At 40.0% G+C, this 23,109-nt stretch overlaps 2 protein-coding genes across 4 annotated transcripts in view; one reads left to right on the forward strand and one right to left on the reverse strand.

Moving 5' to 3' along the window:
- SYT11 (synaptotagmin XI) overlaps positions 1 to 5,191 on the reverse strand; it is a 17,648-nt gene extending 12,457 nt beyond the window's left edge. The window contains exon 1 of the mRNA XM_012658912.1: positions 5,143 to 5,191. Coding sequence (XP_012514366.1) covers positions 5,143 to 5,176 — 34 coding nt within the window. The 5' untranslated portion in view covers positions 5,177 to 5,191. The remainder of the gene's footprint in view (positions 1 to 5,142) is intronic.
- Positions 5,192 to 8,865: 3,674 nt separating this feature from the next.
- Positions 8,866 to 23,109, forward strand: part of GON4L (gon-4-like (C. elegans)) — a 66,971-nt gene continuing 52,727 nt past the window's right edge. For 2 of the 3 annotated variants that reach the window (XM_012658667.1, XM_012658669.1), the window contains exons 1-2: positions 8,866 to 9,393; positions 16,332 to 16,523. In XM_012658667.1, the coding sequence (XP_012514121.1) occupies positions 8,889 to 9,393; positions 16,332 to 16,523 (697 nt within the window). In that variant the 5' untranslated portion in view covers positions 8,866 to 8,888. The remainder of the gene's footprint in view (positions 9,394 to 16,331; positions 16,524 to 23,109) is intronic. The other variant, XM_012658668.1, reaches the window with a different exon arrangement.

Consider the following 23,109-nt stretch of genomic DNA (forward strand, 5'->3'; position numbering starts at 1 on the left):
ACAGGAAGAAATAGGGACTGTGAAAAATGTCAGATCCTTGCTCAAATGTCACCTTCTTAGGCCTTCTCTGACTATCCTATTTAAAAGTGCAACCTTTTCCACCCCCCACATCCACTCTTCCTAGCCCTTCTTAATTTTTTTTCACATGCCTTGTCATTATTGCTCTCTCTCTCTCACACCTCCACACATAAAAAAAATACATACACACACATATAAGAATAAATAAATAAATACACACACACTCCCCAGACAAAATGTTACTATTTAATGTTTATCTTCACTAGGATGTAAGCCTCATAAGGACAGAAATTTTTGTCTGTTTTGTTCATTGCTGTATCTTCATCACTTAAAACACATAGCAGGCACTCAATATATATTTGTTGGATGAATAAATAACTAAAGAAAAATAGATTTTCTTTTCTTTTCCCTTACACTAGTCTTGTCTTTTTTCACAAAAGTTGGGTCCTTGCCTTACATAATTAGGTTCAGGCTCTTTCCCCACTCAAGTTCATTGAAGCCAAATGGGCTTTGGGCCTTAAAGGTCTAGATAAGGCCTGTAGTTTTCCACCTTACTTTTTAGGGGAAGACTTGGAAGGCAGGTAGAACTAAGGAAGTAACTGTAATTCCAGCATATTTCAGATTCTTCTTGGAACACCTTTGCACCAGGCTTCCGTGTAGCTCACCGCCTCCCTTACTGTAGGCCTAACACCTCACCTCATCAGAGAAGCCTTTCCTGTCTGCGCTAAGTCAGATAATACCCCTGTTTTTCTTCATAGCGCCTATTACCCTGATATATATTTATTTGTCTGTCTTCCCTCATTAGATAAGTTTAATAAGAACAGTAACTTCGTTTTGTTCACTGCTATATTCCCAGGTCTTAGAACAATGTGGCACATAGTAAGTGCTCAGTGAGCAAATGAGTTAGTGAATTCAAAACAGCCTCCACAGATTGAAAAAGAGGATGAAGTCAATATGATCACATATATGAGGGATAAATGTAAATTTTTATTTGGACTTAAAATCTATCTATAGACAATAATCTCACTTGACAACTTTAGGTAAAACGACTCAGTAGTTTAGGTGGCCACAAGCTTGGACTACAATTAGGTTAATACCAACTTATACTATGAGCATGATGTCCAGATCACACAAGAGGTAGGTATAATTTCATCTGCACTGGTCACAACACACATGGAGTATTCTGTACAGCACTAACAATAATAAAAACTACAATTTTTTGTGTACATTTATTATGTCCCTGCCAGGCATTGTGCTAAAGCTTACTGTCTCTGAATCAAAGAACTCATTGAATAAGTAGGTACCATTAATATCCTCACTTTGTTATTTATTTATTTTTTTTAAGAGATGGGCTCTCACTCTGTTACCCAGGCTGGAGTGCAGTGGCACAATCATAGCTCACTGTAACCTTGAACTCCTGGCCTCAAGCAATCCTCCTGCCTCAGCCTTCCAAGTTGCTGGGATTATAGGCATGATTTACCTGGCCCAGCTAATATCTCCACTTTATAATTGAGGAACCTAGGAACTCAGAAATCTGCCCAAGGCTACATACTAGAAAATGGCAGTTTTGAGATTTAAACTCTGGTCTGACACCAGAGTCCATACTCTACAATATGGATAATCAGGATAGAAAAAAAAAAAGTTAAAAACCTGGAAATCATGTCAAATGAAGAAAAAGTGAAGGAACTGGAGTTGGGGGTGTCTAGGAATAATAGTAATCTTCAATTATAATTGTTTTAGGTATTTTGATGGAAGAGGGTCTGATTTGATTTTACTTTGGAGTGTAGGCCCAGCACCAATGTGTACAGGCAACAGGGAGACAGATTTGAAAACAGTCAAATTATTATTAGAACTGCCTCACAATAGCCAAGATTGTTTCATGAGGCAGTAATTCTCAGTCTACGGCCATACCACCCTGAATGCACATAATCTAGTCTCATCTTAGAAGCTAAGCAGGGACAGGCCTGGTTAGTACTTGGATGGGAAGCAGTAATTCTACAACTGAAAATTTTCAGAGGTTGGATCACCATAGGTTGGGCACATTCCAAAAGGGATTTCTTCAGTGGGGATTGATCTAGATGTATCTGAAGTTCTTTCTACCTCAACATTCCACGGTTCTATGAAAGTTGGGACCAGATAAGAAAAGAAGAAGTATATGGAATAAAGCCACTATTAACAAAATAAATCAAGGTGACCAGGTCCATTGCCATGTCCAAACTGAATAATAATAGTGTTTAGTCTCAAAGTATCAATGAAATAAGAGCTTTTAGGGAGAAGAGGCAGCATCGGTGGTAAGCTCCTTGAGGGCAGGCAGGAGCAACATCCTGTTCATCTTTGAATCCCTCAGAGTCTCTTGCATCTTGCATTTGTTTGAACAACTGATTGGATTCAAGTCAATAAGAATGGGCACAGTCTAAAGAAGTGGCTCTCCATTCACCAATCAGGGGCTTTATTGCAAACTGCTTGCTACTGATTAGTGAAACTGAACATTAATTATCTCTATGAGGAAAGCAGGGAACTACCAAGAGAGGTATATTTTTGAGAATGATTGGAAAGAAAGATCTAAAGGCCCAGATTGGGAGATTTCTGGGCAGTCTTTCAGCTCTACCATGGATACACTCTGTGATCTTGAGGGAACTCACTGCTGCTTACAATGCATCAACTTTTATGGTTAGAAAATGGAGGTAGGGTGGAAAAGAGAGAAGATGAAGAATTCTCATCTTTCAGGAGAGAGGAAAAAGAACAGAAACAGATGGACCCATTTGTGGATTATCAAGGTGCTCACCCCAACCTTGTTTCCCACTTTTGCTCTATTCTCTTCTTCATTTCAGTATTTGTTAACTTCTTCCTCTCTCTCCAACACTCAAGACAGTGAACTAGAAAAATCAGAGATGTTGAAACTCAGAGCTCCCTGTCTTGCTTTAGTTAAAAGCTTGGCGGGAAAAGGAAGTTGAAACTAATGGCTGAACTGAGTGTTTTAAAGTATCAGTAAATTGCCATGATCTGTGTTTCTTGTTCCTTTTGTCCTCCATGGTCATGGAAAATTGAGTGTTGGCTTAGTGTATCTCCCAAGTGCTACAGCATTCGAAATGAAGTACTCTATGAGATGTGAAAAAGTCAGAAGCCACAGTTCTCTATGTAGGAGACCTGCAAAATACATCTGGTCTATGCCTGACTCCTTCAGCCTCTGATCAGAACTGCTTATTTTCACTTATTTTCCTAAACATTGGTCTTTTGCTGTCAAGTAGGACTGTGTAATACAGTAGAATAAGAAGGAACTTTGGCATCAGCCAGACATTGGTTTAAATCCTAGCACTACCCTAACTAGTCTGTTTCACTTGAGCCAAGTTATTTTATCTCCTTGAGCCTCAGTTTCCTCATCTGGCAAATATATATAATACCTACACTGCAGAGTATTTGTTAGGATTAAATAAAACATAGTACGTAAAAGGCTGATATAATTTCTTTTCCCTTTTCTAATAATAGTCCCTCTAAAGGAAATCACTATATTGCATTCCTCACTATCTACTTTTTCAAGGACTCTGGAACTGCAATTAGAGAAAGGAATCTGTTGGAAAGGCACAAGGAGAAAAAGAGCAAGAAAAAATCATGGGTTATACATGTGATCACAAAAGGGACTTTTACTTTGGAAACTTGGAACTCCAACGATTGAAATGCAGAAGATGAAGTAGAAGAAAGAAATACAAATCAAGATTTAGCCTTGGGGAATATGTGGGAATAAGTAGTAGAGTGTGAAGATATGTTATCTGAATATTTTCCCTGATTTGACGTCTTCCTTATATTGAGGGAGGGGATAGAGCACATTGGGTTCTGCTCATTTCAATATACCTCTTATTTGGGAGTGAGAAAAGCCATTTCCTAGCTGGATTGTGTCCCTACCCTAAATACCTCAAACCTTCTGGATTTTCTGAGGGATAGAGTCCCTTAAGGAATAAAACGTTCTTAAGCTAGCAGCAACTCTCATTGGCTTCCCCATCTAAACTATAGTAGAATGGAGGGAGAAGCAGGGCAGTTATATTTTATTTATTTATTTGACCAGAAAAGCATAGCACAGGAAGTTTGTTCCCCTAGCATATTTTGGAGGAGTCCCTAAAGAGGAAAAAAACTTGCTTCTCAAGCTTGTCTTTCCCACCTTTTCCCCTATTTTCCACTCCACTTTCTGTCCCAGGGAGTGTAAAACTAATCTTGGAGCCCATAGGGCTGGGTCTGGGACCAGCCGCTCCAAGATGACGTAATGCTTTCTCTGGTACACAAAGCGGCCTCCCCCTGGCTGGGCCTCTCTCGCCCCTCCCCCTCCGGCCTGGATCGCGCCCCCGCCAGCACCAGCGCGGGTGAGTCCCCTTTTTGAAAAGCTAGCCCAGGGAAACAGGGAACAAAGGCCCCGGAAGGAGAGCCTAGGCGCTGCCAGGAGGCCCAGAATAGACATCACGTCATCCCCCAGCCCAGCAGCGCCAAGCGCCATTTGGTAGCATCGGACAGACCCCACCATTACGATGCAGAATGGAGCTTGCAGGGCTTACGTTTCCTCCCAGCCCCAGCATCCAGCTGACCAGCTTAAGGAGTGGCTTCCTTTTTGCTCCCCACCCCCGCACCCCTCTTTCCCCAGAGGCCGCCGCCTCCCTTGGCTGCCAGCCACACAACCCACAGTCTCCAAGCTGCCATCTTGATGCCCCATCCCCCTTGTCACCTCCCTCCCCCGCAGCCCTTAGGAGTGGGAGGGGAGGAAGGGGCACCGCCCTGCGTGCCCCAAGGGGGAGGGCTCGGCCTACCCCACCTCTCCTCCCCCAGAAGGAGGGGTTCACGTCCTCCGCACGCTGGCTCGCTGTTTCTCACCTCCAGCAGTGCTGACAGTGCACCATACAAGGTTTTAGCATCCTGTACTTCCCCACCCGCGGTGTGGCTCTGGCCTTGCCAGTCCCTGCAGCCCATAGTTCAAGTTCAGGCGCTGTGCACTGCTGGCTACCCACGACCACAGGCCTAATTCTAGTAGGGCTGGCACTTTCAAGGCTCTAGTCTGGGCTTCATTCTCTGCCCAGCCGTTGGGCCCCCTTGGCTTGCAACGGTTTAGTCCACCTCAAGCTTAGTTTGCCCGACTCTACTTACCAAAGCTAGGTCGGATATTGGTGATCTCGGCCATGTCGTAATCAGAGGCTGTTGATATAAATGTTTTTGCAATGGCCAGACAACTCTGGGAACCCCGGGTCAGTACCGAGGCAGCTGCTGTAGAGCTCTAGGTCAGGGGAGAGGGTAGGTATCCGGCCGAAGCCTCCTGCGACGGTCCGGTCCCTGGTTGCCAGCTGCGCTCGCCTCTTAAGATGCTCCAAGGATGCTCTGAGCTAAGGATGCAGGTGCAGTCAGACTGGTCCTGATGCGAGGTAGGCTCCGCCTGCTTCCGAATGGCCCTCGGCAGAAGACTCCGCCTCTGTCCGAAAAGTTCCGGAACGCAGGCCCCGCCCCTTTCCGGAAGATCTCCGTGAGAGGACCCCTCCCACCACCGAGTTTTCGCGAGAATGAGGCTCCGCTTATTAACCGGCTGTGGGTCCATAAAGCGAAAGTTCTGAAGCAGGAGAAAGAAGTGTAGGGAGATTATCCTATGAAATCCTGTAGATACTGTGATTCCGGTTTCCTGGGCTTAATATAGCAGCAGAATGTTCTGGGTTCCGGGTTCCAGAATTTTTGAAAAGCAAAATGCTATACTGTCTGGATTTCAGTATGAATTGGCATTATTGGTATGTATTTCTGAGACCACTAATGGTTCATGGAAACTTTCTTAAACCTCAGAAACTGATTAAAGACCAAACCTGGGCATGATTGCACAACTTTGAAAATTCACTAAAAATCATTCAATTGTACACATAAAACAGATGGATTTTATGGTGTGTAAATTAAAGCTTTTTTTTTTTTTAAGACTAATGAGAAGTGCCAAAGTTAATCAGTGTTCAATATTTCTTTTCCATAAGCCTCAAGTGCGTAGGGTTTCGGGGTCGAGGGATTGAGGGGAGAGAGAGAAAGAGAAAGAAGCACACTAGCCTAAAAGAACTGTAGGTCAAAATGAGGACACAAATGAAACTCCAAGCTTCTGGAGACTTCCTTGGTATTTGGGAGACTTGGTGTGATTCATGTTAGAGTCAGATTCCTGGCGATTATAGCCATGATTACATCAATTCCATCCTTTATTTTGGTTGTGGATACTTTCATCCTGTCGGATTCAGTTCAAGTGAATAAAAATTTGTTGGTGGTTCACCTGTGATGAAGCTGAATGTATTTTTCCAGCTTTGACATTCTGTCCTTCTAGAAAAGTGGAAAGAACATGGCTTTAGGAGTAATTAATTAAAAAAACACGTATTGAATTACTGAGCATCGACTGATTCCCCTTTATAGTGTGTACCTTTGTGAAATCACCAACTCAGCTGAGCCAGAAATTTGTCCTGTGCAAACTGGAAGATGATATAATAATATCCGTTGTCCCACAGAACTTATTGTGGAGGCCAAATCACCTAAGATAATATGAGAGCATTTTGTAAAATTCAGAATATTGTACATATTTGAGTAATTACTATAGCTTGAGGCCAAGGCTGCCTTAGCTTTATTCAGGAACCTGGAGAATTCTCTTTCTGAAATTTTGTGAATTCTTCATTTCCTTGGTCCTGTGTTCCAGGTGTCTCGCGGCGAGAAAGATTAGTTGTCAATCTAAACCACTGAACCTCAATCCCGGTTTCGAGTAGGGTAGTTCATGGGCAGAGCAAGCGAAGTAGGACCTTTAAATTTTTTTGCCAATAACTGACGTACTAGCGCCGTGGCTTCATTCGGCCCTAAAATAGGATGGCGCCTAAGGTTTGTCGCATGCTCCTTGACGCCCGGAAGCGCGGCGTACCACAACTCGGGGACGCGCACGTCGGTCGCTGCCGTTGGCTGACTTCCGGTGGTTCCTAAGCCGAGTTTCCGCGGGATCAGGCCGGCTTGTGAGGGTACTGGGTTGGGTGCCGTGGGACTGGAAGAGGCAAGTGGGAGCTGGGACACCTGGGTGAAGGATGCCCAGGATGAGGGGGGTCAGGTCTGAGGGTGGGCGCTGGGTGCATGACGGAAGTTAGGAGTGCGAAGGTGTTCTATGTAGGCGTGGGGACTTGAACCAGCGTTCGGCGCCGAAATGGAAAGCACAGTTAGGACCCCCTTTGGGAAATGTTTTCCCAGGAGAGGGCCGAGTCGGGATTGCCTCCAGATTGACATTCACCCGTCGGTCCGACTCCGTTTCCCAAAGGAGCGGACTTTTCGCATTGCTGCTGTGTTTGAGGTGCCTGGGGCCGATCCCTGCACGCTAACTTTGAATAGCAGCTACCTTTCTTTCTTTCCTTGTTTCTTCTTTTTTTTTTTTCTTTTCTAAACCTCTGTGAAAGTCATTCACAGTAATTCATCTGTGAAATAAAGGAATCGCCTAAAAGGCTGCTCTTACTCCACTCCTTATCCACTCACCATCCTCTCTCACAGGAATCAATGGAATCTTGACGTGTTTATTGAGTTTTAATTACCAGAATAAGGACATCGGTTGATTGGACGCAAGGGGAATCTCTCCTAATGTCCTGGAGAAACTGAATTAAGGAAGTTTAAAACTCACGTTATATAGTTAAATAGATCAGACTTGTAAGAGTTAGAAACAATTCGTATTTTTCAGTTTTCTAGTCCAAGCTTTCATCTAGTACTCTGGTAGGTGGGCATTCAGACTTTGAACATTGCCAGTGATGTAACTCAAGGCAGCTTATTTTGTTCTGGGATCTGTTTATGAGAGTAAGGTTTTCCTGGGTGGTAAGATGCAGTTTCCATATGATGCTTAACATTTGGTCCAAATGCTGCACAGAATAAGTTGTTTAAGCCCTCTTTCATTGACTCATTATTCATGGAACATTCATTGGGTATCTACAATACCCAGCTCCTGCTGAATGTTAGAGATACTAGTTGAAAGAGTCTTTTTCTTCTAGAAGCTCATAGTTTTGGAGAAGGGAGATGGGAAGGAGATAGGCATAGAGATGTTTACAAAAATGATAAGTACTATAAAAGAGGCTTGCAAACAGGTGTTAAAAAGAACAGAAAAGAAGATGCCATCCAGTTTAGATCAGTATTGCCTTTAAAATGTGATCACTAGAATTGAAGCCAAGAGTCAAGAAGTAACATAATGCAAAAAACAATAGACATCTCCTCTCCCTTGTTTCAGCACAAAATTTGTTACTAGCATTTTTAAACAGCCACATTTTGCTTTTGAATTGTTTTTATTAATGGAAGTAGCTGCTTATGAAAACAGTAGCAAACATTTATGAATCATTTACTAGCTAAAGATGTAGATGCTATTTTTATTTCACTTTATAGCTGAAGAAACTGAGAGTTAAGTTAAATAACTTTGGCAAGGTCACAAAGCTGGAGAGAGCTGACTTGGGAAGCAAATCCAATTTGGTCCACAGTTTACTCTCAGCATCATGCTAGTCTACCTCCCTGATGGTAATAATAATAATAAAACACTTACTAATCATTTACTATTTAATTCTTGCGACAGCTCTCTGAGATAAGAACAATCAATATTTTTCACTGTTGAGGAAACAGATGCTTACAGAGGTTAAGTGCCTTGGCTAGGTGACATACTGGTCAGTAGTGGAGTTGGGATTTGAACTCAGTCACTCTAACCATTGTCTCTCATCTTACACCTAAAGAGAAATTGTGCCTTTGGTATGAAGTATTGTGTTATGATTGGACATGAATAAATGAAAAGATAATTGAGCAAATGTTATTACCATTAATTAACATGAAGGTGATAAGAACTTGCTTTTGTCCTTTCAGGATGGAACAGAAGTGGGACTTTTAAAATGTTGCCTTGTAAGAAGAGAAGAACTACAGTGACAGAGTCCCCACAGCATAAGGGCAACCAGGAGGAAGAAAACATAGGCCCAGAATCAGCTGTTAAACAAGAATCTGACCAGGTTAAAGACTTGGGGTCAGTGTCACTATCCTGGGGTCCAAGTCATGGCAGAGTCGCAGGCTTTGAAGTACAATCTGTGCAGGATGCAGGAAATCAGCTTGGTATGGAGGATACATCTTTGAACCCCAGGATGCTCATACAGGACACAAATGTACCAATTCTAGAAGCTGTTGATGTGGCCATCTCTCAGGGACTCACCCTACCTTCCTTGGAGTCTTCCTACCCCCTTAATATACACATTGGTAAAGGAAAACTCCAGGCCACTGGCTCAAGGAGAGGGAAGAAGATTGCACTCAGGCCTGGGCCAGTTACCCAAGAAGACAGAAGCGATCATCCTGTCATAAAGGAGCCATTTTCAGGAGAGCCTGTTGAAGAAGTCAAGGAAGAAGGAGGTAAGATATGAAAAGTCTTTAGGTTACATTTTCCTTGTCAATATCATTTTGTCATTGCTTTCTCTGTAGTGCCTTTACAAAGCAGTATTTCTGAAATGGGATATTGTTTGTTATGGAATTGAAACTTCGGTGCTCCTAAGGGTCAGCAGTGAACTTTATGAATGGGTAGAGACTTTCTTTCCCCCTTCCATTCCCTAGATCTTCTGTATCCCTTTCTTTTCTTTCTTTCTCTCATCTTTTATTCAGAATATCTGGAGAGACGTGTAGTCTTTTGTGATTTGGCAGCAGCTTAAAGGGAGAGACTATTGCCTGGGACGTGGGGAAAGGCTCTACGGAAATGAATAACCCTTCATACTTGAAGGATGAGTTGCAGTTTGACAGAAGGTGGCATGAACACCTAGGCCCAGAACAGTCTGCACAGAGGTACATGAGCAGAGGAGGAGGGTGACACAGTTGCTTGGAAGAAGTGGTGGGAGATGACTTCAGAGTAATAGATTGTGCTTAGCTCGTGAAGGGTTTTGTTTTTCATGCTAAGGTGTTTGAACTTTTCCTGTGTGTAGGTGACAGTCATTTTAATGGCTAAGCAGAACATATTTATGCTTTAGGAGATTTCAACTTCTCTTATTCATTTTGGCTAACTTTAAAACTGTTTTCCTTTTTTGCTGTATTTTAAGCCCACTTGTTCTTACTTTGTCCTTCTGATATATTCTTAGTAAGTGGTTGGTGTACTGTGTTGATAATGACATTGTGTACTGTATGTGTTTATACAGCAAAATTTCATGTTTCTGACTTTACTGTGTTTGAAAACTGATGAAATAGAGTTGTCTGAAACATGTTGTCAGAGATGAAAGCTCTTTGGGGGAAAAGTGGTCTCCTGTAGAATCAGCCCTTGTCATAGCATTTGGCTCTATAGTTACAACCTCATTCCGAGTAGCTTGTATTATTATATTGATTCTGGGACACGTATATATTACCTGGAAATGTAGGCAGGAATAGCAGGGTTTTCATGAGTTACAAATTATTTTCACTGTTATTCTCCTAGAGAATTTCTTGGGAGAATAAAAAAGGATAAATAAACAGCTTATGACGTTTTGCTAATTATATGGACTTCACTTTTGACCACATAAATATAAAACAAAACAAGACAGTACATTGTCCTGCACATAGTAGATACTTACATAAATTGAGCAAAAACTTATTATTTTAAAATTACTTCTTATTTTGATAGTTGTTTTCCACTTAGTGAGGCAAATGCTTAAGACTCAGTCTTACTGAGTACTCATTATTTAGATGTAAGGAAAGGAGAAATGAAGGTTTTTCTTTATTCTTCCTATTCATTTCCTTTTCTTCTCTTTTTATTCATTTTGTAAAAAATTATGGACAGAGTAAACTAGATCAGGAAAAAGATACTGGAAGTTAGGTATTTTTACTGGAAAAATATATTCCTTTTGTGATGGTTTGAAGAAAATGGTGAGGAGGTAAGTATTAATTCAACAGCTTAATTCAAGGAGTTGGGATAGATGTGCATATAAAGCATAGGATAGAATCAGGAATCAGGTTTTCTTCTTGTTTTAAATTTTTTTCTTTCTTTCTTTCTTTTTTTTGTACAGAGTCTCACTCTGTTGCCCAGGCTGGAGTGCAGTGGCATGATCATAGGTCAGTGCAGCCTTGAATTCCTGGGCTCAAGCAGTCCTTCTGCCTCAGTCTCCCAGGTAGCTGGGACTACAGGTACATGCCACCATGCCTGGCCAATTTTTTAAATTTCTTGTAGAGACAGGGTCTCTCTGTGTTGCCCAGGCTGGTCTTCAATTCCTGGCCTCAAGTGATACTCCTGCCTTGGCTTCTCAGAGTGCTGAGATTACAGGTCTGAGCCACCGCAACAGGCCAGAATCAGGTTTTCAAAAACATCTCAGCATGTTGGTTGAATTTTGCTTTATAAAATTGAGTAGGGATGAATGTGAAGTCCTATATTTAATTTGAAAGGAAGGGAACCATATCAAACCTGAATTGCTCAAATATAAGATATGGGAGATCTAATCTTAGTTAAGGGATTTTGACTCCTAGTTTAATTCAGGGTAGGAATGCAAGAAGACTGCTAAAAAACCTTAATTGTTAATGAAGTAATAGAGGTATAATTCCCAAGAGAAGGGAGTTAGTAATAATCTTGATGGTATACTGTGCTGATCATACCCCCTCTGGAATATCATGTTCACTTCTTGATGCCACATTTTAAGAGGACATTGCCAAACTGGTGCATATTAAGAAGGGGATAACTAGCATTCTGAAGAGTCTGGATATGGTAGGAATGGTTAACTTGGGAAGTTTTTGGAGTGGTAAGAAAGCTGTCAGTCGTCAAATATTTGAAGACGGTTATGTAGAAGAGGAAGCAGATTCTAGATGATGAAAGTAAGAAGAGTGGTTTTAAGCTATAGGGAGGCAGATTTTTTTTCATTATCAAAAAGAGTTTTTCAACAGTAGTATCAACAGTATTAGTGTACCACTTCCTTGTGTGATAAGATTTTACAAAAAGTATTCAACTTAAATTGTGATAACCTATAAAATTTAAAAAATTCTGTTCAGTAGTTTTAGTAAATCATTGCAATGACCTGTAAAACATATTTTGATGTCTAACGTTATTTTTCAAACTTCCTTATCATGTCTGAAAGTAGTGTAAAAATCCTTTGTTCTGATTTTTGATTTGAAGCATGATTCCTTTATCCATGTGACATTTAAAAGAAGCAGAAGGCATAGTTCTAACTTTGGGAAGCTTATAGTCTAATGGGGAAGACAGAGTATGAACACATATTTGTTTGGAGCAGTGTAAGACAGTGTGATTAAGTGCTAGAGTATATGGTACATATAAATAGGATTTGGGGTACTAGAGCTTAAAGGATTCCTAGGATTCGATAGATTGTGGGGGAAGGAGTGGAAGTAGAATAGCATATTCTGCAAACATGTAGAAGTGCTGTGTTTGTGTGGGAGAATAGTAGGACTTCAGATGGAAAGAGTAGATCCAGATTATAGGCAGCCTTGTAGTTTTCCCCTTAAGGCCTTATCAGGGATTAGAATAGGATGCTGGCAGTAAGGATGGAGAAGAACAGGTACCAGTGGAGACATTACAAAGAAAGAATTAACATTGCTTAGAGACTGACACTTAAGACATCTGGAGTGGGGGATGGTGAAAGCATGCCTTTGTGGGGCAGGTATTTGAAAGTTTGAAAAGGAGTTCCGATTTGGGTAAGTAGAGTGTAAGGTGACAATGGGGCCATAAGCAAAAATAGAAATGTGAGATTGAATTTTGGTAAGAGGTAAGGACTAGAAATGTTCAAAGTGTTAGTCATGATTCTTCTCCATGGAAACAAAGATGGAGGAAGAAGAGCAGCAGACTGAAGATAATCTTGAATTGAGGAAGGAAATTACAGTGCAGGAACAACTGGAGAAGTAACAGTAGAGTCAAAGGAGGGAGGAGAGCTTTAAGAACAAGGTACTTTAAAATTTAGAGGCAAAGGAGAGAGAGAAGGATAATGCCTGAGAAAAGGTTACATTTGAAGGTTGATGATCTTTGAGAGTAGATTTGGGAGAGTTTTTTGGGAAAAGGATATCATATGATGGAGTTAAAGAGGGAGGAATGAAAGCACCAGTGATATTTTTTGCAGTGGGAAAATGGGAAATGGCTAGAGGAGGCAACAAGATTATTCAGTATTTTTCAAGATAAATCATATTTATGATACGAAGACAGGAGGAACTGGAGGAAAATAGAAATGCTAGGGAAGGAGTGGATAAGTAACTATGGGTTCTTAGTTAACTAACTATAGTCACTCAGCTATTGAGGAGGGGAATCTAGAGTTTTTTTTATGGTCAGTTTACAGATATACGAATGTAGATGAATGAACTTAACATTTATTATTTAGGATTATCTGTAACATCACTCCCCTTCTTTAAGCTGGATAATTGAAAGTTGATTCTACCGCATTGTACTTTACTTAGCTGGGTATACAAGTAATACCAATAAAAGTACATTATGAATGTCTATCCAGAATTTTTTTTCAAGTAACTTTTTTTGGTTTTTGTTTTGGTAATTAGAAATATAATACATATGCAAAACAAAGAGGAAGGAAGAAGAAAGATTGAAAATTAATGTATGTGTACTTTGGAAAATGTTGAAAGTTTTAAAGAAGAAAATAAAAATCACCCATAGTCTTAACTATTTAGTGCATATCCTTTTATTGTTTTACTTTCTTTGAAGTAACATTTTAGTTTTCTGATTATGAAAGTAGCAGCATCATATTCATTGTAGAAAAATTGAAAAAACATAGAAAAGACATCTGGATTATTTTGAAGTATTGACATTTTGTTACAATTGGTACTTTGTTAAATTATTTCTAGACAGCAGGTGTTAGTGTTTAAATTTTCCTCTTTAATGATGTTTACTCTAATAGAATTTTACTTATCCTTTTAAAATTTATTTATATACCCTAATTTCTACTTATGTTTATTTGCTTTCCCTGCTTCCTAAAAGTGATTCGCTTAGGCCGTTTTCAGCTTGTAATTAATTGATTTGTATAGTTCTCAGCTAATTATTTTCATGTCATCAATTTACAGTTCTTAGGTTGGCAATAAACAGGTTACAGATCTCTTTTACGCTGCGTGACTTCTCTTTCTGAGGTTCAGCACCTAGCATATCTATAAAGGAAAGGAAAAGTGGGGTTGTAAAGAGTTCTAAGAAGGGGAATTATTAATAAATTAAAAAGCAATGTGATGGAGTCAGAGGGAAAAAAAGGTTGTAGAAAAAAAGGAACATTTTCTCTATATATAGAGTATGAAAAACGATTTTGTGATACAGCTGCTAAACTCTAGGGATAGTTTTAAAGAGTAGTACCAAATACTTTTTTAATGTTTTTTAAGAGACAAGGTTTTGCTCTGTTGCCCGCCCAGGATGGAGTCCAGTAGCCTGATCATAGCTCACAGTGTAACCTTGAACTCCTGGGCTCATGCAGTCTTCCTACTTTATTCAGCCTCCCAAGTAGCTAGGGCTGCAGGTGTACACCACCATGCCTGGCTAATTTTTCTTTTTTAATTTTTTGTAGAGATGGGGTATTGCTATGTTGCCCAGGCTGGCCTTGAACTCCTGGCTTCCCAAAGTGCTGGGATTACAGGCATGAGCCACTGCACTGGGCCCCAAATACATTTTAGGTAGTAAAAGTATCAATGGAAGAAGCTCTGCCTACCAAAGTGAGCGCCTGTATTTTGAAGGGCAATATTTGCTTAAAGTTTCCAGTATATTTGTTTAGAAATCATTTGTGTCATTGAAAGGTAGATAACCTTAATTCTAAAAATTATTAAAGATTGCCAATTAAATGAGAAAGCTATGCTGTAGTGTGCATTGAAGTTCTCTCTTATAAGAAATTTGGCTGAGAGGTACTTTTGATTTGATGGATTTAGAATTCAACTCCTTGCTGTAGAATCCCCATTAAAGCCAAGGTCTTTAGGCTTTTTGGCACTGTGAAATAATCATGGGCTCCAAAAGTAAAGGAAGTAAGGTTGAGAGTATTAAGGATTGATTTATGCTTTAATTAATTAATTAATTAATTGATTTATTTATTAATGAATGAATGAATGAATGAATGACAGAGTCTCACTGTGTTGCCTGGGCTAGAGTGCCGTGGTGTCAGCCTAGCTCACAGCAACCTCAAACTCCTGGGCTCAAGCAATCCTCCAGCCTCAGCCTCCCGAGTAGCTGGGACTACAGGTATGTGCCATCATGCCCGGCTAATTTTTTCTATATATTTTTAGTTGTCCGATTAATTTCTTTCTATTTTTAGTAGAGACGGGGTCTTGCTCTTGCTCAGGCTGGTTTCGAACTCCTGAGCTCAAGCAATCCCCCTGCCTTGGCCTCCCAGAGTGCTAGGATTGCAGGCGTGAGCCACCGCGCCCGGCCTATTTATTTATTTTTAGAGACAGTGTCTCACTCTGTCACCCAGGCTGGAGTACAGTGACATAATCATAGCTCACTGCAGCCTTGAGCTCCTGGGCTCAAGCAATCTTCTTCCTTCAGCCTCCCAAGTAGCTAGGACTACAGGTGTGAGCCACCATGCCCAGCTAATTTTTAAGTTTTTTTGTGTAGAGATGGGGTCTTGCCCAGTTGGTTTTGAACTCCTGGCCTCAAGTGATCCTCCTACCTCAGCCTCCTAAAATGCTAGGATTACAGGCATGAGCTATTGTGTCCAGCCAATGTATATTATTTATAGTTAATTAAGTGTGCTATTAATGGTAATCTATATAAAATGTCCATTTATCATCAGGAACCCCTCTTACAATTATGAATCTGATCTTTCCGTAGAAAAAATGCAAGGCTCAAAGCATGTTAGAACCAGTAGGACCTTAGGCCGGGCATGGTGGCACCCACCTATAATCCTAGCACTCTGGGAGGCCGAGGTGGGAGGATTGCTTGGGGTCAGGAGTTTGAGACCAACCTTAGCACTAGCGAGACCCCATCTCTACTAAAAATAGAAAGAAATTAGCTAGGCAGCTAAAAAGAGAAAAAATTAGCTGAGTGTGGTGGCGAACACCTGTAGTCCCACCTACTTGGGAGGCTGAGGCAGGAGGATCACTTGAGCCCAGGAGTTGACGCCATGGCACTCTAGCCCAGCCAATAGAGTGAGACTGTCTAAAACAAACAAACAAACAAAAAAAACCTAATAGGACCTTAGCAATTATCTAGTTCAACTTCCTGACTTTATAGATGAGTAAATTGGTTCTGAGTTTTGATTTCAGTATATTTCTTAGGATACAGTCTTTAAGAGAGGGCATTGCCTGTATAGAATATGCTTCATTCATGAAGTTGTCTTACTAAAAAGACTGTAACAAGATGCTGATTTCTATAATTGAGTGTGATTGAGAATGGGCAAAGTGTGAAGCAATATTTGTGATTCTTTCAGGGAAACCTCAAATGCACACTGGAGGGGAGATACCTTCACTGTCATCAGGCAGCCAACCTTCAAAGCCAGGAACCCAGCCTAGGAAATCATCCCAGCCAGATATTTGTGCCTCTCCTCAAGAAAAGCCACTCAGGACTCTGGCTCACCAACCTGAGGAAGAGAAAGAGGACGGTGGACTCTTTATTCCAATGGGTAGGCTTTCTTTTTCTTCTTTTAAATTAAAAATCCCTCTTTATTGAAGTATAATATGCAGAAAACTGCACATATCTTAAGATATCCTGAGTTCACTGAATTTTCACAAATTGAGTATACCAGTGTAACCAGGAACCAAATCAAGAAACAGAATATTATCAGTACTCAGAAGTCCATCTTGGCCACCTTTCAGTTATTAATGTAATATTATCCCCTACCCATGGTTAACCACTATCCTGATGCCTAACAGCGTATGTGGGTTCACTTGCTTTGTCTTCTGATATGAGTGGAATCATAGTATGTACTTCTTGTGACTGCCTTTTTCCTACTCAATAGTATGTTTTTGAAGTTCACTGATATTGTTACATGTACTCCTAGATTGTTCAATTTTATTGCTGTATATCATTCTGTTGTGTGAATATTTTACATTTTTTTTATCCATTCAACTTTTTTTTTTTTTGTAAGAGGCAGGATCTTGCTCTGTTGCCCAGGCTGGAGTACAGTGGCTCCATCATAGCTCACTATAACCTTGAACTTGTGGGCTCAAGGGATTCTCCTACCTCAGCCTCTGAAGTAGCTAGGTCTACAGGCTCGTGCCATCACACCTGGCTGATTTTTAAAAATTTTTGTAGAGACAGGGTCTTGCTATGTTGCCCAGGCTGTTCTCAAACTCCTGGCCTCAAGTGATCCTCCTGCCTTGGCCTCCTAAAGTACTAGGATTGTAAGTGCGAGCCATCACATGTCTAGCCCCATTCAACTCTTGATGGGCATTTGGATAATTTACAATTGTAGACATACTCTGAATGGTGACACTATGAACATTCTACCATAGATTTTTTTGGTGAACCTGTGTACTTACTTTTTTGTTGGATAGAATTGCTAGCTCATAGGGTTAGGCATCCTTAAAAGTTTGTTTTTGTTTTGTTTTGTTTTTTGAGACACAGTCTCACTCTGTCACCCTGGGTAGAGTACAGTGGCCTCATTGTAGCTCACTGCAACTTCAAACTTCTGGGCTAAAGTGATCCTCTTGCCCCCCTGCCAGAGTGCTAGAATTATAGGCGTGAGCCACTAGTGCCCAGCCCCTTTAAGGTTTTTTGAAGTATGTTATTTTTTATTGTGAAATACAATGTGTACAGACAAGTGAATAAAGATTCCTTTATTCAGCTGGGCGTGGTGGCACATGCCTATAGTCCCAGCTACTTTGGAGGCTGAGGCAGGAGAATCGCTTGAGCCTAGGAGTTCCACTGCATTCCAGCCTGGGCAACAGAGTGAGATCTCATTTCTTAAAAACAAACAAGCAAAAACGCCTTTATTCAGTTTAGCAAATGGTTTTAAAATGAACACCTCTGATTTCTTTTTCTTACTACATGTACTACACCTCCGTTACTATGTAGGTTAGAAGTATCTGTAGTAGATGTCCATGAACAAAGGGTGAAAGTATTCAGTATTCCTCCATTATGTACAACGATAGTTGTAGACTTTTCATAGAAATATTTTATCAGATTAAGTAAATTATTTTCTTTTCCTAGTTTTTGAGTTTTATCATGTATTGAAGTTCATCAAATACTTTTTCCTATCTCTATTAAGATGATTATATAGTTTTTCTCCTTTATTCTCTTAATGTGGTACATTACATTGATTTTTTTTTTAATGTCAGGTTTATTGAGATACAATTTACATGCAATAAAATTTATCCAGTGAGCTTTAAAAAATGTATATTGTTGTGTTAACTACCACCACAACCAATATGGGACATATCTGTCACCCCAAAATTTCCTTCATTCCCCTTTGCAGTCCCCCATTCTCAACCATTGGCCACCACTGGTCTCATTTCTATTCCTATACTTTTGCATTTTCCACAATGTTATATGCTGTCTAGGGTGCCATATGATATGTAGCTTTCACATCTGGTTTCTTTCACTTAGCATAACGCTTTTGAGATTTCCATGTCTTTGTATCTTTTCATTCCATCACATAGATGTACCATAATTTGTTTATTCATTTACCAGTTGGGTTGTTTCCAGTTTTTGCCTATTAAGACTAAAGCTGCCGTAAATGTTCATGTATAGGTCTTTGATAGGCATAAGTTTTTATTTTTCTTGGTATATTGACTTTGTGTCGTGTGATCTTGCTAAATTCACTTATTAGCTCTATAGATTGCTTTATAGATTCTTTTAGGATTTCCTATATAGATAATTAAGTCATCTGCAAATAGTTTTTTTTCTTCTTTTCCAATCTGTATGTCTTTCTTCCCTCCCTCTTTTCTTTCTGTCATTGCATTGGCTAGGGGACTTCCAGTAGAATGGTTTTTTTCCTGATCTTAGGGGGAATGCTTTCAGTCTTTTACCATTGAGCTACAGATTTTTTTATAGGTGTCATTTATGAAATTGAGGATATTCTCTACTATCCCTAGTTGCTGAGAGTTTTTATCATGAATTTCATTGGATTTTTGTGCAAAGTTTTTTCTGCATCTATTAGGATTATGTTTTGTTTTTGCTTTTAGTCTGTTGATATGGTGAATTATATTGATTGATTTTCAAATTTGGAGCCAATTTTGCATTTCTGGGATAAGTCACCCCTTCAATCATGATATATTACCCTTTTATATATTGCTAGATTTGATTTGCTAATATTTTGTTATGGATTTTTTTTTTTTTTTTTTTTGAGACAGAGTCTCACTGTGTTGCCCGGGCTAGAGTGCTGTGGCATCATCCTAGCTCACAGCAACCTCAAACTCGGGGACTCAAGCAATCCTTCTGCCTCAGCCTCCCGAGTAGCTGGGACTACAGGGATGCACCACCATGCCCGGCTAATTTTTTTTATATATTTTTAGTTGTCCGATTAATTTCTTTCTATTTTTAGTAGAGATGGGGTCTCGCTCTTGCTCAGGCTGGATTCGAACTCCTGAGCTCAAACAATCCGCCCACCTCGGCCTCCCAGAGTGCTAGGATTACAGGCATGAGCCACCTCGCCCGGCCATATTTTGTTATGGATTTTTGTGTCTACGGTCTGTAGTTTTCCTTCCTTGTAATGTCTTTGTCTGGTTTGGTATCAGGGTAATGCTGTCCTCATACAATGAGTTGGGAAGTGTTTCCTCCTCTTCTATTTTTTCTGGGAGGAGTTTGTGTGAATTGGTATTATTTCTTTCTTAAATGTGTTGTAGAATGTACCAGTGAAACCATCTGGGCCTGGAATTTTCCTTGTAGGAAGGTTTTAACTGAATTCAGTTTCTTTAACAGATACTGGGCTATTTAATGATCTGTTTATTTCTTTTCTTTTTTTTTCTTTTTTTTTTTGGTGAGACAGGGTGTTGCCTGAGCTAGAGTGTAATGTTGCCATCATAGCTCACTGCAACCTCAAACTTCTGGGTTCAAGCAATCCTTCTGCCTCAGCTTCTCGAGTAGCTGGGACTACAGGTGCACACCACCATGCCCAGCTAATTTTTCTGTCATAGAGTTGGGGTCTTGCTGTCTCTCTCAGGTTGGTCTTAAAGATGATCTGCCTGTCAAAGATGATCTGGCCTCCCAAAGTGCTAGGATTACAGGCTTGAGCCACCATGCCCAGCCTCCATTTCTTTTTGAATTAGCTTAGACAGTTGGTGTCTATCAAGGTATTTGTCCATTGCATCCAAGTTGTTGAATTTATTGGCATTAAGTTGTTTGTGGTATTTCTTTGTTATCTTTTTAATATCTGTAGGATTTGTAATGATATCTGCTCTTTTATTCCTGATACTGGTAATTTGTGTCTTCTCTTTTTTTCCTTTTTCTTTTTTTTTTAATGAAGGGGTGGGGCTTGTGAGGAGGGGTGTTCAGTTGCCTTGTTTGTTTTTGCTGAGACAGAGTCTCACTCTGTTGCCCTGGGTAGAGTGCAGTGGCATCATCATAGCTCGCTGCAACCTCCAATTCCTGGGCTCAAGCGATCCTTCTGCCTCAGCCTCCTGGGCAGCTGGGACTACAGGCACACGCCACAATGCCTGGCTGGGTTTTTTTTTCCTTTCTTTTTGTTAGAGATGGGGTCTCACTCTTACTCAGGCTGGCCTTGAACTAGCTGAGCTCAAGCAATCCTCCTGACTTGGCCTCCCAGAGTGCTAGGATTACCAGCACAAGCCACTGTACCCTGCCTTCTCTTTCTCTTAATCATTAAGAGAGCCTCTGGCTAGAGATTTTTCAATATTATTGGTCTTCTCAAAAGACAAGCTTTTGGTTTCAATAATTTCTTTATTTCTCTTTCTTTCTATTTCACTGATTTTTGCTTTTTATGTCTTATTTCTGTCTGCTTACTTTGTATTTAGTTTTTTAGTTTCTTAAAGTGGAAGTATAGATCACTTATTTGAGATCTTTCTGATTTTCTAATAATAGTATTTAATGTATCAATTTTCCCTTTAAACACTGCTTTAGCTGTGCCCCACAAATTTTCATGTGCTGTATTTAATTAACTTCAGTTGAAAATATTTTATTTATTTTTTTTATTTTTTGAGACAGGGTCTCACTCTGCCACTCAGGCTAGAGTACAGTGGTATGATTGTAGCTCATTGCAACCTCAAACTTCTGGGCCAAAGTGATCCTTCTTCTGTCTCAGCCTCCCAAGTAGCTGGTACTACAGATGTATGCCACCATATCTGGCTAATTTTTAAATTTTTTGTAGAGACAGGGTCTCATTATTGCCTAGGCCTGATTTTCAACTCCTGGCCTCAAGCAATCCTCCCACCTCAGCTAGGATCCTCCCACAAAGTGCTAGGATTACAGACATGAGCCGCCGTGCCCAGCTGATAATATTTTCTAATTTCTCTTGGGATTTCTTCTTTGATCCATGGGTTATTTAGAAGCATGTTGTTGAGTTTTCAATATTTTGTGATTTTTCTGGCTATCTTTTTGTTACTGATTTATTTTTTTAATTTAAAAATGTTTATTTATTTTAATTATCATTTAAATTTGTTTATTTGTTTAGAGACAGGATCTCACTCTGTTGCTCAGGTTGGAATGGAGTGGCGTGATCATAGGTCACTACAGCCTCAGACTTCTGGGCTCAAGTGATTCTCCTGTGTTAGACTCCTGAGTAGCTGGTTCTATGGGCGTGCACTACCAAATCCAGTTAATATTTTTATTCTTTTTATTTTTTTATGGATACAGGGTTTCACTGTGTTTCCCAGGCTGGTCTCAAACTCCTGGCCTCAAGCAATCCTCCTGCTTTGGCCTCCCAAAGTGCTGAGATTACAGGCATGAGCCACTGTGCCCAGTATCATTTTTAATTGATGCATTCAGTATCATTTTAATTGATACATTGTAATTATACATTTTTTTCTTTTTAAATCCTGTGACAGATTAATAATTGTACATATTTATGTGGTACAATTTGATGTTTCGGTACATATGTATTTTGTATAATGTATATTTAGTATATCAGGGTATTTAGCATATCCATTGCCTCATGCATTTATCATTTCTTTGTGGTAAGACCATTCAAAAGAGCCTTTCTTCTAGCTATTTTTTTTGGTGACAGGGTCTTGCTTTGTTGCCCAGGCTAGAGTGAAGTGGTGCCACTGTAGCTCACTGTAGCCTTGAACTTCTGAACTCAAGCAATCCTCCCACCTTAGCCTCCTGAGTAGCTGGGATTATAGGTGCATGCCACCTTACCCAGCTAATTTATTTTTTATTTTTATTTTTTAGGGGTGGGGTCTCACTATGTTACCCAGGCTGATCTCTAACTCCTGGGTTTAAGCAATCCTTTTGCCTTGGCCTCCCAAAGTGCTGGGATTGCAGGCATGAGCCACCATGCCTGGCCTCTTCTAGCTATTTGTAATATACAGTACCTTACTGTTAACCATCATCACTGTACTGTGCAGTAAAACACCAGAACTTATTTTTCCTATCTAATCGTTACCCCATGACCAACTTCTCTCCATCCTTTCTTCTCCCTTCTCCCTGGTCTCTGGTAACTACTGTTCTATTCTCTGCTCTTATGATATCAACCTCTTTTTTTCTTTCAGTTCCACATATGAGTGAGATCATTTGGTATTTGTCTTTCTGTGTCTTGTGTATTTCACTTAACATGATGTCCTCCATTTCCACCTATATATTGTTGCAAATGGCAGGGTTTCTTTCTTTTTATGGCTATATAGTATTCCATCATATATATATACCACATATTCTTTATCCTTTCATCCATTGTTGGACAAGATTGATTCCATATCTTGGCTATTATAAATAGTGCTGCAGTAAACATGGGAGTGCAGATATCTCTTTGACATATTGATTTCATTTCCTTTGGATATATACCCAGTAGTAGGATTGCTGGATTATATGGTAGTTCTTAATTTTTTGAGAACTCTCCATACTGTTTTCCATAGTGGCTGTACTAACTTAAAATCCTACCAGTTGTTCCCTCTTCCCCACAACCTTGCCAACACTTCCTTTCTTTTGCCTTTTTGGTAATAGCCATTCTAACTGGAGTGAGGTGGTATCTCATTTTGGTTTTGATATGCATTTCCCTGATGATTAATGAAGTACAATATTTTTTTCATCTTCCTGTCGGCCATTTGTATGTCTCCTTTTAGAAATGTCTATTAAGGTCTTTTGCTCATTTCTTT

This window comes from Propithecus coquereli, unplaced genomic scaffold, assembly GCF_000956105.1.
Source record: "Propithecus coquereli isolate 6110/MARCELLA unplaced genomic scaffold, Pcoq_1.0 Scaffold59, whole genome shotgun sequence".
NCBI classification, from domain to species: domain Eukaryota; kingdom Metazoa; phylum Chordata; class Mammalia; order Primates; family Indriidae; genus Propithecus; species Propithecus coquereli.